General features: G+C 39.4%; 2 protein-coding genes across 8 annotated transcripts in view; one reads left to right on the plus strand and one right to left on the minus strand.

Moving 5' to 3' along the window:
- The first annotated feature begins 959 nt into the window (after window positions 1-959).
- Window positions 960-5,319, plus strand: ntpcr (nucleoside-triphosphatase, cancer-related). The gene is made up of 5 exons (XM_023279462.3): window positions 960-1,057; window positions 2,065-2,227; window positions 2,314-2,416; window positions 3,313-3,522; window positions 4,117-5,319. Exons 1-5 carry the CDS (start codon window positions 1,024-1,026, stop codon window positions 4,192-4,194), a joined length of 588 nt encoding a protein of 195 aa, XP_023135230.1. The 5' UTR covers window positions 960-1,023; the 3' UTR covers window positions 4,195-5,319.
- Window positions 5,320-12,026: 6,707 nt separating this feature from the next.
- Window positions 12,027-15,429, minus strand: part of LOC111574721 (spectrin beta chain, non-erythrocytic 2) — a 32,314-nt gene continuing 28,911 nt past the window's right edge. For all 7 annotated transcript variants that reach the window (XM_055018539.1, XM_055018540.1, XM_035952490.2 and 4 more), the window contains 9 exons: window positions 15,094-15,228; window positions 14,921-14,995; window positions 14,753-14,839; window positions 14,556-14,647; window positions 14,344-14,429; window positions 14,201-14,258; window positions 13,888-14,102; window positions 13,019-13,156; window positions 12,027-12,912 (listed from right to left, as the gene is read on the minus strand). In XM_055018539.1, the coding sequence (XP_054874514.1) occupies window positions 12,647-12,912; window positions 13,019-13,156; window positions 13,888-14,102; window positions 14,201-14,258; window positions 14,344-14,429; window positions 14,556-14,647; window positions 14,753-14,839; window positions 14,921-14,995; window positions 15,094-15,228 (1,152 nt within the window). In that variant the 3' untranslated portion in view covers window positions 12,027-12,646. The remainder of the gene's footprint in view (window positions 12,913-13,018; window positions 13,157-13,887; window positions 14,103-14,200; window positions 14,259-14,343; window positions 14,430-14,555; window positions 14,648-14,752; window positions 14,840-14,920; window positions 14,996-15,093; window positions 15,229-15,429) is intronic.

Genomic DNA, 15,429 nt, shown 5'->3' on the forward strand with positions numbered 1-15,429 from the left:
ATGTTTCTCCTCTATTGACATCTTAAGAAGGAAATCTCAAATCATAGACATTTTCAATTGCTTTCAGGTGCTCTTAGAGGTCTTAATTCTTTAGTATTTTATAATAATTTTATTTTTAGGTTTGATCAGATTGTCGTCATGTGTTGTCTGTTTTTTTTTTTTTTTTAGATTTAATTTATACTCTACAGAATAAAGCAGGTATAGCTAATGGATGGATATTCATTTTTATAGTTTTACAAATAGATTTTAAATGTTTTTTTTTTTTGAGTTCTGTTTTGCCTTTTTTGTACATATTTTTTTGTTTCCTGCCTGATAACATGTCCAGTATTTTTATCCCCTGAGGCAGTTTTGAAAATTAATATACAAACAACATTTGATTTCAACTATAATATAATATAATATAATATAATATAATATAATATAATATAATATAATATAATATAATATAATATAATATAATATAATATAATATAATATAATATAATATAATATAATATAATATATGTTGGCTACATTTATACTATGTACTGGAAATATTAGTCAGATAAAGCAAAAATAAAACACTGACAGGGTCTATTAAACATGTTTTCACTCTCAATATACTTGATGCCATTTTAAACTGCTGTATAAATAAAAATATATAATGAAAGAAATTAAATTGAAAAACATACTACAAAAAAGTCAAACACAATAATGGCATTTCAAATGATAGAATAAAAACAACAACCTCACTGCAGTTAATTTGACAGTGTTTCCATCATACCAAAAAGTATAAAATAATTAATAGAAACTTTTAACTGAAAATATTTTAAAAATATCAAGCCAGCCTGTTTGAGTGGTGTTTTACCGTTTCTAACAACGTTGTGTTTGCTCGTAAATGAATGAAATCATGGTGAAAATCGCTAAAATATTCTCTTTCTGAAAAGAAAGTTATAAAGGTATCTACTTACCGCGCATGCGTCAAATCGATGTGTACGGAAGAGCTGCAGCAGCGTGTTGAACGGTTGAAGGGTGAAAACAGCAATGTTCAAACACGTTTTTCTGACAGGACCTCCAGGTAACAGTTCACACCGAGGGTTCACAGCCCTGTGAGGGTAAAAGTCGCTGTAAATCCAAAGCATTCACTGAGCTGTCGTAATACTAATCCCAGCGAAGAGGCACTAAACGTAGCTCCAATGAAAATTAGCTTGTTTTAGCTGTTCCTGTTCGGATAATATTGTATTTACGTGGTAACTTCTGTTAGTAATTAAGTCAGTAAGTCCTTTTATTGCTTTCAAAGGTCTTATTGCTTCATTTTTTTGGTGTGTGTTTAATTATACTCACATACTGCGTTTCACGATTTTGCAACTTTTGTTTTCTTATTGTAACTTAATTTCACCTTAATTTTACCCTAGTGTCTTGCTTACTGTTGTTTTACCTTCTGGCTTTCCTGCTTTTGCTTTGTCCCCTTCATAAACCCTACACACTTGTAAAATTATTAGTAGTGGTATTATTTATGCAGCTTGTGGTTCTAAAGATTAGCCTTTAAACAGCTTCAAACTGTTTTTTGTCAATACTACTCAGCAGTTCCCTTTCACAGATGTATTGTTCGTATAGTGTAGCAGATGAAGAGCATATATTAAGGAATAAAGACTGCTGCATCCAAATGCAAGGATTAAACGTGTGTAAACATCCAGGTGCAATTTGTCTGACAGATCTTACAATTTAATTCACAGTATCATTTAAAAAAAAAATTCTGCTTCAGTTCAAGATTCACTGTGTAATAGATTTACTGTGTGTTGGAGCAGTACCGCGTGAGTTTCCATCAAAAGTGTGACTGTAGCACAAGGACCAGGAGGACTGCATCAGTTTATAAAACCGTTGACACAACTGTTTAAACGCTGGCGCTGACATGCTGCAGCACATACCCTAAATTGCAACCTTTGTGATTAACTTAACTCAAATTTAAATTTTAAATCGGTTAACTGTTCAGCCCTAGTTCAAATTTGATTTTACAGTTAGGCAGTGGTTTAAAATAATAAATGATAGCACATTGTTTGACAGTGTCTTTTGTTTTGCTTACAGGTGTAGGGAAAACCACCCTGGTCCAAAAAGCCTGTGAGGCTTTAGTGTCATCAGGAGTGGGAGTTGAAGGGTTTTACACAGAGGAGGTCAGGGAGGGGGGCCGGAGAGTCGGCTTTGATGTCGTTACAGTGACAGAAGAAAGGGGCCACCTGTCCAGAATCAGGTAACAGAGTTGTCATCCAATCCAAATAAGGCTACCTGCTTTCTTCTATCACTGTGTTTTGACTCGCACTTCGTTTTAACTTGCAGAGACAATGCTAGCGTGTCTCATGGCAGACGGGAATACACAGTCGGACAGTATGTGGTCGACTTGCCTTCATTTGAAAATCTGGCTCTCCCCCTCTTCAGAAATGTAAGACAGCAGCACATACCTTTTAAGCTTTCTCTCATCAGTAGATCACAGTAACGAAAAACACTCCTTTTTCTTACAAATCATCAAACCTTTGATTTTCTCAGAATTGATGGAATAATTGGAAGCTTGCAAACACATAAATTCCACAGTGACATTTTTAGTGTTCATGGTGCCGTCTGGCTGTCACTGACCATGATTAATCCGGCATGTAAAGTGAGCCTGGAGTGACGCCTACACATGCGCTGTGAAGGAAGGTGTCTATGCCTTGGTAGCTCATATTCCTCTTTCATCTCACTTAAAACGGCTCTGTAATCACTGCAGATCACCCATTACATTTAACATGCAAACAGTGTTGTAGTCATGCTATCAGTCAGAGAGATTCACGTACATAAGACATTAACATGATGGGCTTTTTGCTCATGTGTGCCTGTTAAAGGTCCTTCTCTTTGCAAACTAAATATCCAAAGTAGATTTTAGTGCTGAAATTATTATTCAAATGTCAGTTAGATAATCGACAAAACAAACTAATTGACAGTTTTAACAGTTAGACATTTTTCAAGTAAAAAAAAAATTAGAAAACATTTCGGTTCTCAGATGTGACGATTTGCTGCTTTTCTCTTTTTTATGACACTGGAAATTGAATCTTTGGTTTTTGGGCTGGTAGTTGGAAATAAACCAGCAATTATAAGGTAATACCTTGGACTTGCAATTAATATTTTCTTGTTTTTCAAATGTTAAATTATAACCAACAGAATACCTGATAACATTAATCTTCAGTTGCAACCAGAGTGGCTTTTATTTATATTGGCTTTTATTTCTGAAATGTAACCAACTTCAGGCCTATGTTTATGCATGCACTGATGTGTCCGTTTAATCACTACATCTTATGTCTCCAGGTCGGGTCAGCAGATGGGAGCAGCAGGAAGGTGTTTGTCATTGATGAGATTGGAAAAATGGAGCTCTTCAGCCAATCGTTCATCAGGGCAGTGAGACAGACTTTAGATAGCTCTTCCTGCACAATCTTGGGCACCATCCCTATCCCTAAGGGCAAACCTCTGGGTCTGGTCGAAGAGGTGCGAAGCAGGAGAGACGTCAAGGTCTTCACTGTGAGTATAAACACAAGTACACTCTCTGAAAACAAAATATTATTTAGGTCAGTTTAGGAGCTTTTAAGTCACACAATGGCCAAAGGACACTGTTGTTTACACTGTATCCACTTGGTCTTAGGAGGGCAGTCAGTCTGCTCACTAACCCAGAAGGGGCATGCCCTGCATTATCCCTTTCCTATAGCAGGATTAACTCTAAATCATGCGTGACTGATGTAACAACAAAGGGTGGTCTCAAATGTCAAAATAATTTATCACGGAAGACTCATTTATGGATATTGTCATGCAAACTACTTGCTATTCTGGGGTACTGATTGTATAGAACAAGGTTATGAGACAGTACAAACAGTTTTTCGAAAACATATGATTGGTAAATTCACTTACAGACAGTAGGTCAGAGATTAGGTGTTAACATGTGGTTTGATAATCTCATAGTGGACACTGGATCCTGAGAAGCTTTGGTTGTGCATAAGAAGGCATTTGTCACAGATCTCATATTATTTATCTTCGCATTCACTGTAGAAATACACACTGTGCTCACACTACCAACAGGACGTATATAATAGTTTTTTTCTTATGTCTTTTCCCATTTAGGTGTCTAAGGAGAACAGAAATGTGATTCTACAAGACATTTTAGCAACACTGCAGGAATGTTTAAAGCATGCAGCCTAATATGGAGATCCAGAGTCAGTGTAAGGGAAAACCCCTGCAGTTTGTGTGTGTTTCTGCTGACGCCAAGTTTTATGTGTGTCAGCACATACACAGTTCACACAGCCACACTTTTAAGTGGATCTACACACGCTTCACAACAGGGTTACGACCTAAGTTGAGGGGCATCCCGAGCTGCTGGAAGAATTGGTGTGTCACATGCATATATTTATGTACACAATTCATTTTTTTTCCTTCTCATACAGCCTCAAAATGGATCACATGCTGAATAATTGATTGTGAGATGGAACACAGCAGGGGAATTGTTCATAGTGTGTAAATACTCCTTACTCTCTGAAACTGCTTGGTCCTCAAAAACACGCTTTCTGTTTAACTGTAAAATATAGTGATGCCAGCAGGCATTCCTCGTGTGCAAGTATCTAATATCAATTTGTTCATGAGGACAAGGGGTCCCATTTTTTAAAAAATAAATGGCCAAACAAAGCAATGCCCCTGTTGATTTATTTAGTTCTTTGCTATGTGAGCTTCCCTTGTGCTTGTCTTGTCAACCTGAGGCTGTGCCTATTGGAAATCAATCAATATTTAACAGTGCAAAGATGTCCAATCCTCTCATGGTTTATTTATCCACTAGCATGAACAAAAAAAAAAAAAATGAAAAAAGCAAATCAGTTATTGTCTTTCAAAAATGAGATTGGTTTTCTCTGGTATCCGTTTCTAATATTTGAGAGATGGAGATTATCCATTTATTCACAAACGTTTTCATACTGATGATAAGCCTCAATGTTGTTTTCACATTCTGCAGCACAAATAAATATGCTTCCCTTTTGTTCCAGGGAATTTGCTCTGCATCTGGCGAGATAATGGAATTTATATCCATGCAGTCAGATTGCAGTACAGGATAAATTGTATCAGCGTATATAAGAGTTTTGAGATGTCAGAGTGCTCTTACGATGGATTTTCTCTGATGGTGCAGCTCAATGGAGGTTTCTGGAGGGTTTTAAAGCTGTATATGAAGACATGTTGGCACACTTGAAAAGAGCTCTGCATGACTGTAATATTAATTCTTTTTGCTCGCCATGTATTTGTTTGAGAAAAGTCGAGTATAAATAATAAAATAAATGTACATTTGTTCAGAGTAGGGAAAATGAGTTCTTAGAGATTAAAGTAGCTCAAGTACTTTCAAGGTTCATGAGCTCGTTCATAGTTCAGATGAAATGTATTGTGGATTTGTTGTAAGTGGAATTTAACTGACTGCGTGAGCTCCAAAGTCTGGCAGTTCTGTCAAGGTTTTTTATTAGAAATCCTCTGGCAAAGATATTTGGACAACGAAGCATCTTCAGGTCATTTCAAAGTGAAAATACACGGAAAGCTTTTTGGCTTGTTTTTAATGCTGCTTGTATAACTGATGTAACTTGTCAGGCTGGCTGCAGAAAGAGCTGCCAGCTGTGATCTGCGTCAGACTCGCTGCTGCGCCAGCATCTGTTCTGTGGCCTCCGCTGACGTACCGCTGGATCAACTGGCACTAGCAGCCACTGAACTGGCCTCAAAGTTCGTATTGCAAAGACTGTATTTTCAAACTAACACGGAAGTATGACGCAGCGTAGTTCTTGTAGGCGCAGACTTAACGAGCAATTAGACTTGATGGTGTGGCTCATGGAAGAGCAAGCCAAGCAACACTGCTGAGGGAACTGGCTCTCCCAATTGGAAGGTGATCCTCAGCACCCTGCAGTGGAGTAGCAGATGGGTTATGTAACAGGGACAGAGACCTTGCCAATTCCACCAAATAAAGGGTGCATCCGATGCCTCCATACACAGACATATGATGTAAATATGATGCAATTAGCCACCATATTGCCCATATTGTCGTGTTACGGCGCTATCATTCACAGCAGTAATTCCCAGCAAGTGATGCTTCTGCAGTTGCCAAGGTTTACGTGGAAATACTGCAGAGTTGCTCAGTTAAACTCAGCTGTAACATCTGAATACATGTCAGGAGGGCATGATGATGAGCACAGAAGCATAGAAATTAATTTGTGGATAAATGATTAAAATTAATAGCTAAAACACAGCAAAATATTTGGATGTGCTTAAACTGTTGAAATAGTTTGGCAAAGATAATGGAAAATGGTGATATATAGCTTTAAGTAATGGATACATAAATAGAAACAAGTAGGGGTAGATTGAAATATGATGAATGAACAACTGACATGGTTGAAATAGCTAAAACTAATGGATGTATGGCTGAAATATTATGGATTAAGGGATTCAAGAATTAATCTGGCAGGACTGTGGGGGTACACTGACAACAAGAAACGATGGAACTACTGATTTCCAGAATCAGAGAGAGCATGAAATATTTCATGTCATCATAACACCAATACATGATAGAGCAGCAAAGAATTCAAAGCCATAAATCAGATTGTTCTTTCATTTTGTACAGAAGAGGCATTTTTCCATTCTCATAAAACAACAATATTTCATTACTGCATCTCACAACAATGTTATCCACATAACTATTTTGCATTGTAAACACCAGGAGTTTGTTCATACACATTGTGCCATTGTGCAACTGTAACAATTGGATATATTGTCAAGGGACTTGAATGCATTGATGTGTCACAAGCACTATGAGTGTTGCATGAAAGGCCATATAGAACGGACTGAATGCATATGAAGTGAATTAATATCCATATCGCCGAGATACATTCACACTATATCTGCGGGGCAGATGTCTGTGTGGCTCCCTGTTCCCTTTATCCCTCCACACACTGTGGATACAGAAATGCAAGGAGCTTACCAACAATCCAGGACAAAAGGGAGTTGGTCGGTTTGGAGGAGCGGTTGGGGGTGTGGGTGGTGGGGAGCTGGTGCTTAGATGAGAAAATTTCTCTCTAGTTATTGCGCTTTGTGGTACCAGCCCAGGAGGCACGTTGACAACGGCAGAGAGGAGATGTGATATATTGTCCAAAAGGCCCTCGGCCAAAAGGCCAAATAACTGATAAAAATCTGACATATTGTTCCGAGACCTTGTGGGAGATACACAACAGCGTGCTTCAGTTTTCCAAACGCCTGACTTCAAATTCGCTGTTTATTTCCCAAGATGACTGTATGATTTATTGTAAAATGAGGAGCTAAAGCTTCTTAGCATCTGTGATGTCAGTACTCTCAGTGCCGAAGCCCTGCACATGGTAAGTACTTAAATCAAGGTCATTTCTCAGCGTGGACTGGGTATGTGAATTTTCACTTCTTTTTTTTTTTTTTTTTTTTGCCACAAGGCTTTGCATGGCCCCGAGAGTCTGACAACTAGACACTGTGATTTCAGATATATTCCCCAGAAAGCTATAATTGGGCTTTAATTCACCTTGTTTTAGAAAAGCCTCTGGCAGCATGTTCATTAACAAGCCAAATGATCACATAGCAACGGCCAAACAGGCTCTGGAAATTTCTGTACTGTGCAGTGGACAGTTTCCCCAGCAGGAGAGACTGTATCCAATTTACTCCTGTATTGTCCGTTTTTTTTGTTTTTTTTTAAAGAATAAACATTATTAGCAGCTACTTATGCCAACATCAGCCACAGCTGTAGAGCCTAAGCTGTATAGGTTTATTTCCTTCATCATTTACACAGAGTAATAATGAAAGATTTATTCAGCTTGTGTAAATTTCAACCCATTGTTAACTACTACAAGTTTTTGCTGTTTGGGCTTGTTTAATTTTCTGTTATGCCCTGCATTGTGGTAGTCAGATAAGACTGAAAACAATTGTGCCTGTGTAGCTGATGCTTTAAATGCTTCACTACAGTTTAATAAATCAAAGTCCCAACACCACGTAGCAGTGAAAAAGTCCTGGACCAGACCACACGTCACTGTGCTAATAAGCATAACTAAGGTCTGCTGATCTTGACAGGTGGGCAGTTAATGTCAAATGGAACCCAAAGGCTGTGGAAATTAAGCCATTTGATCTGGGGTTTTCTAACCGCTATTCCACCCTGCTGCCCACCACTGATAGCTCCTAAACCACTCTTCCCATTACATCACTTTCATGGGCTGCTCAAGGCAGGCAGTGTTGGGTTTCAAAGCCTGTGTCCGAGCCCCGAGCACACCCCTCCGCAAGGTTATCTTTTGAGCCTGCAGGATGAAAGCTCAAAGGCAAATGTAACAGAAAATAAAAGAGACAAATCTTTCCATGATCTAAAAATGCAAAAATGCTCTCCTTTACTGTTTACAAAATGAAAGGCAGGTATTTGTTTACAGAAATACAACCACAACTGCATGTTATTTGGACCTAATGACTCAACTGTGTTTTTTCAAGAGAAACCACTAATTCCCTGTGGAAATCTGTAATGTGTAAAGAGTCATGCATCTTTCCAGTGGCACAAGGACCATGGTCCATCAACAGTAGGGGAGGTGTCAGGGCCTGAGGACATCTCTCTCCTGTTACACTATACCGATGACTCTTTGTGATCTCCGGATCTCTCTGAATGACTGTGGCAGCCCCAGTGAGTCACTTAGCTCCAAAACACAGCATATATGCATCACTTCACCTCACCTTTGGGAGGATATATGATGTGGTTGGTTTTTAGTGGTTGCACGGAGGAAATGCAACAAACAAAGTGTGGAGGAGTGCGTGGGTGCACTCTGTGGTCCAAGTATCCATTGCTCTGCTATACGATCCCAGAGCCTCCAGAGTGTGGTGACACGCAAGCAGAGTGAGTGCATCAGTGTCTCCGCAGGGGAGGGTTAAAACCCCAGAGCTGTGAAGGGAGCAGTAGGAGCTGTCAGCAGATGATATGGAGGTCAGAGGCCACAGAGAGGACAAAAAGATGGGAGGCATGGTGATCAATCGATTGACTGGTGCTGCGTCCCTTTGGGCCACAAAGGATGTGGCTGTCATTTCAAACATCACAAAGAGGGAAACAAAACACACAATAAATGTCTTTATTATGAAGGGAAAACCCAAATGTTTGTAGTCCATGCATATCAAGTAAATAGATGCCATATGTGCATGCAGCAGCCATGTGAATTTACTAGTCACATCCTGAATGTCATTGTGGATCATTAACTTGTCTGCACAGAATACACTAATAACATCTAGATCATTGCAGCGGCACATAAACATGACTTATATAGGGATTTTGTACATAAACTGAACAAATGTAAGGTGTAGTTTACAGTGCTGGGAGAAGTTGAGTCATGCGGCGTTCAGCTCTAGAGAGACTCGATAATGATTCACAGATTGCCGACCTGCCATGATTAATGTCTCTGTTGGATGCTTTTGACAAATTTGCACCACAAATGCAAAACTTTTGGAGCTTTTTTCCATTCCTTACACTACTGTAACTGCTGTGTGCATGTGTGTATGTGTATATACATGCCAAGACCACACTGTGACTTTTGGCAGTGGTGCACATAGAAAACGTTCAAAAGTCTAATTTATGTCTGTGATAGTGCTGCTCTACTTAGGTGTGTTCTTACTGGTTATCGTGTCAAAGATGCACTTTTTGAATCGTATCCTATTGCAGGTCTGCAGGTACAGTATGCAACAGAAGTGAGTACAAGATTTTGAAGCTAATTGTAGTGTAAAACTAAACACTGACACTTTACTGCATTAGAAACACAAGCTCCACAGTAGAAACTCAATGCAACATCATTACTGAGATTCAAATCTTTCCTTTTTTTTTGATATGTTTACCATTTTTATCTAGTGTTGCACAAATCTCCAGAGAGATGTTCAACCAGTCTGCAGAGGCAAATTTTTCCAGCTCCTCTTTACTGGAAAGGGTTGTGTCGGTCTGCTTTTCTCTTTAAAAGACCCCACAAGTGTCCTATCAGATTCCAATGAGGCAACATACTTGGTCAGGTCATAGTTTTAGTTTGTTCGTCTTTGTGTGATTTTGGTAGTGTGCTTCAGATCATTATCATGTTGGAATAATCCTTTTTCTGCCAATCTTTAGAGACTGGAGCCATGTTGTCAGCCAGTATTTTGGTATATCCACAGGCCTTCGTGGTGATATTTATGAATTTTTACCTCCCCGACATGTTTTGCATTCATGCAGCCCCATATCGAAACACTCCCACTTCTGTGCTGAACTGCCAGGACTGTGCAAACACTGTGGTAGTCCTGGCCAGATTCACGTCAAACATTCTGGAAACCATCTAAGCTGGATAAATTTATCTCGTCTCACGTGACCAAAAATGCACTCTCAATATTCATCAGGTTTCTTTCATGTCCTAAGGTTCAGCTTGTAGTTTTGTATCGAACAGCAAGCAATGTTGTACTCTTCTCTTCACTGTTTATAGATGTTGACTTTATAAATTGTTTTTCAAATTGTCTGAGCTGTCGCAGTTATTCTGATTTTCATTGACAATCCATGTGCCAAGTCCGAAGCACTTTGCTGTCTGTTTTTCAGAGCTAAATAGTGAAAGTAGCACACTGTCCGCGGCGTTACCTTAGGTAGATGACCACTGCTGCTCTAATTAGTGGTAGTATGGCTAATGCTGTGCTTCCTGATTACTGCTGCAACTGTGTTTGAACTGACTAGTAGTTGCTCGTTCATCTTCCTGTATCCTTGTCCATCTTTGCGAAGTCTCACGGAGATTTCTCAGTTCTTCTAGCGATTCTTTTCTATGTGGAGCCATGATGCAGACATGCAAAAAAAACACAGTGAATATTTCAAAAAGTGATTAAGCTGACAGCTGATTGTATAACATGTCCATGTATTTATGCTGATTTACAATGATCACAGGTTTCTAACTTCTGTGTTTGTTTGTTTTATTACTTTGTATTACCTTGTATTTCGAATGCAGTCTTTCTAAACTTCTTTTCTAATTGTTGATAAAACCAAAGATTTTACTTGTTCACTTTGAAATCTATCGTTACTGAAAGTTGATCCAATTTTGAATCATTTGACATTTAAGTGATATTGTGCAGGGGTTGCATACTTCTGTTGTATACTGTATACAGCATTATATGAAGGGTTGTTGTATGAGACCAGTGCATAGTGTGTGTTATTGCACCCATTATCCAAACACTTCAGCTGCTGTCAGTGCTCATGTACCAGCTGACACTGCACAACTCTCTGGCACTTTAGCTTCAAATGAAATTTCAATTACTTACAGTTCAGCTAACATTTCAACAGCTTCCATTCCTTCTAAAGCAACAGTTCATCTGTGTTAATCTCTCACACTTAAACTAACATTTCAGCTACTTTCAGTGTTTACATACACATAGGCAGTTTGTCTACAGGGTTTGACTTGAAATTAAAATTTCATATGCTTTTACCATTTACACCTCAACAAATCTTCACTGCTTTTGGCTCTTACACTTCTCCAGCTCCCATGTGTTTCGCACATGGAAGCAATTAACATTTTAAGATTTTTTTATTTAGAGAGTTTAGCTTTGTGAGTGTTATGTGTATTCCAAGTCTTCTGAAAAACGTGCCCTTTCCCTCTGTGCCATAACTAATCTGTCTCAGACATGATGTAGTGAATCGCTGAATATTTTGTAATGCTAAACAGTAGTATTTTGCAAATGCTTAATACGTAAAACTCATTATGCATCCATGACTGCTGCCTGGTTCGTAAGCATCATAAATGCAATGTTGATTATGCATTTGTTTGAATTATGTCTCCGAACGTTGTCAGGTTTTATAGTGCAAACCTAAGACTAATGATGTGAAGATGTTCTTTGAGTGGCGTGGCCTTTAATCTCTCTGTTCATCTAATCCTTTTGCTCTTCAAAGCCTCCAGAGATGATGAACAAAGCCTGAAAAACAGACGTTTTCACCACTACCGTCTTAAAAAAAAATAAGTATCTTTAATCACAGCCAAAGCAAATAGTTGTTTTTTCAAAGGTTTTTATTATGTATTGTCTCTGCTACAATTCTTATTAAAAAGTATTTATACCAAAACAAGCTCAAGCAGTGTCAAACTGCTTATTTGTGGTTACGTAAAATGTGTTGGTGCGCCACACACTGTACATGTGAAACAAAAGAGCTGTAATAATGTACTGCAAGCATCATGAGCTCAGGATATTGTTAATACTTAGTCATAATCGAGTCAAGATGACAGTCGCTGGGAGTCTAAACTGATTCTCTGCTGAGTGGGAGGGTTTACCAAAACTGTTAATCACAGAGAGAGAAAGAAATAGGACTGAAATAAGACAATCAAATCTGCAACTACACAGGGCACACTCATACAGTATTGTCCTTTTGTTTAAACAAGAAAAGGAAAGAAGTAATACAAACACTCATGAAAAGGACTTTTATAAGGAACGTTCAGCACGTGAAGTGATTCATATAAAACACATCAAAAATAAAACTGTGGTAGTCTTTCAATCATAAATATGGTCAGTAGTAGTGTTTTTTCTTTTTTCTTTTACTTCTTTTGCTTAATATGTGCACTGCACATTAGAAACTATCTGTAAAACCCTTTATTAGTAGAAATCATCATTTATAAACTTAGAGGTCCTTTTTTCCAAAGAACTTTCTGAAGACAGACTTGTTTCGTGGCCGCGGCAGGCTGGCGTAGTTTCTCAGAGCAGAGTCCTGGTACGTGTCCTGCTGCCATCCAGCTGAGGCCAGCAGTGGAGGCTCAGAGCTCCGGCTGACTGAAGCTCCGTCTGTTGACTTGTCTCCCACCACCAGAGTCACACAGTAGTTGGAGCCTCGGTCCAGGCCTTTTCCTCCAGGGGTGTGCAACATGGGCTTGATCTTCTGGTAAGTTGCTGGGAGAAAACGCACAATAGAGAAGATTAGGAGACAAGAACAGCTGTTGAGGATTCACTGCCACAGTACAAATTATAGGATTTAAGTTAATAACTGCAGAGCAACCTGATGTGAAGGAGTGGGAGCGGCGCTTGCTGCTGAGCCAGTCCTGACCGCTGGATACAGGGGAGTTGTCTCTGAATCCTCCAGAGAGTCTGTGAGTCACCGTCTGCTGTAAACTGCCTTCATCATCATCATCATCATCTAGGGAGAGTCAGAGAAAATATTAAAAGCAGAAATGAAGAACAGAAGCTGAGCAACATAAAGTTCACTGTAGTAACCCTCCTCTCTGTGCTTTCATGTGCATTGTTTAATATGCTGTAAGACAATGCCTTAGCTCCCCCTAGTGGTACCTAATGTACCTGCAGCATCTATTCACAGCTTTCTGAGTTTGTTAGAGCATTTACATTGCAGTCTGAAGCACTAGAAAGCTAAATAAAATCCAGAAAAAGAAACTGATTTGATGGGAAAATCATTGTCGAAGAAATAATTAAAATTCTGTCAAGGCTACAGTCAGCAGAAATCTAAAAAAGGCAACAAAAAATGCAGTTCCTTCTCCTACAGCTCTCCAAGCTTTGCCCTAAACCCTACAACAGGCTAAAGCCTACTGCCAGAGACTAGATTATTTTTTTTAAAGCCTGAAAATGCAGTGAAGAAGAGTTGCAAAAGGCTAGTTTCTTCTCAGATCACTTCAATTACAATATGCTGAAAGGCTGGGAATTTATCCCAGTTACGCCTAAAAAATAGAACCTACCCCAGCTTTAAATCTCACTAAGCACATCCTTTAACCAGCAGCTGCAACACCGTGGGAAAATTCAGTACTCCACAGTGGAGAGTGGTGTTTGTCCTGCTTCCGCTATGTGTGAATGTGGAGAAGGTTTGGTAAACTCTTCCCAGGTAAATATAGCTTTTGTGTGCACAGCAGAAGGCCTCACCACAGCAGCCTGAGGATGAGATGGTCGACTGCTCATCCAGTCTCTTTAAGTGAGTCTGTGGCATGTGGCTGAAGTCTCTGGTCAGGACAACGATCTCTTTGGTTTGGGCGCTACCCGGTGGCGGTTTGTTCCTAGGGAATGTGCGGGTGACGTCGTGTCGGGAGGAGCAGTGGCAACCAGTTGGATCACGACATCCATAGCAGAGAGAGGGCTTTCTGAAGCGACAAAGGGATTTCAAAATGATTATTACACAGGATTATGATACATTATTATGAACTGATTTTGAATTCAAGTTGTTCAATGAAAACCTTACAAGGAAATGGAGATGTCTTGATCACCAGGGACACCTGATATTGAAGATATATTCTGACCTTTAAAGAAAACACAAATGAATCACATCTGTGGAAAATTACTTCATTAGTGGCAGAAAATAAGCTTTGAATGAATTATATTTACCTGTGTTTGCTTGTATTTTCATCATCCATTTCTTCATCATAAAGCGTGAAGAGGCGTTAAGCAGATATTCAGACCCATCACGGAGCCTGACAGTCGGAAAACACAATTATTGCAGATGCCAGAAGGGTCAAACACAAATCTATCACTGCTTCAAGGTCTGTACAATCTATAAAATATTGTGATTATGATTTAGCAGCTATTCCAGGTCTTACCGTAGTCGAAAGCAGTTGGGTTTTTTGGTGTAGTCTAGTGCAGGTGAACACTCAGCTCCTGTCAGGTTCAGCGGCAGGCCACATGCAGAACTCTGCAGCACAGCACAGTACAGTCTGATCATCACTGACCATCTACCTCAATTATTAATCCTTTCTGTTCTCTCGGGCTCTTTCTTTGTTGTAATTTTTCTGCTTACCCTCAGTGTATCCTTTCTATCCTGGTAGAAGCACAAGGTGTGTCTATATAGGACAGCATGGTAGGAGTTCCAGCCTCTGGAGGCCGCCTGTGAAAATAAGATAAGACTGTGTGCTGCTGACTGCAGGGCTTTACATTTGCTGAACATGCTGGCTCAAACATTTCTTACTTTCTTTCCTCCCAGCTGCAGCTTGTGCTTCCTCTCGAGTGTTCCCTCCATCGTCTGCAGCTCAGGCTTTCCACTCTGATAATGACAAAATTCAAGAAAAAAAAAAAAACAATTAATAGGACAACCCATATTTGTAATAGACCAAGAGCTGCACTAATTGCAGTAAGTCTCACCAGAGTGAAACAGCGCCCTCCTGTGGCCACCAGCTCCTCTGGCCTCTCCATGTCCTCCAGGCTTTGTGAGGCTTTTCTCTGCTGACAGGCTCCATCCAAACCCATATGAACAGACAGCAGACTCATCGACTGGTCCTGTTCAGGAAGAGAAGATTCCACAGTCACAACTGATGACAAAAATATTCATGTTCATGTAGATGTGTTTTCTTTAATATACAACAATGATGAAAACTGCCCATTGCAGCTAGAGTTTTACAGCTACATTTTCCAATATACATCTATTAAGTAGGTACAAACCACTACCGACATACCTATTAATGACTTATTGATGCTGCA

This window comes from Amphiprion ocellaris, chromosome 16, assembly GCF_022539595.1.
Source record: "Amphiprion ocellaris isolate individual 3 ecotype Okinawa chromosome 16, ASM2253959v1, whole genome shotgun sequence".
NCBI lineage: Eukaryota > Metazoa > Chordata > Actinopteri > Pomacentridae > Amphiprion > Amphiprion ocellaris.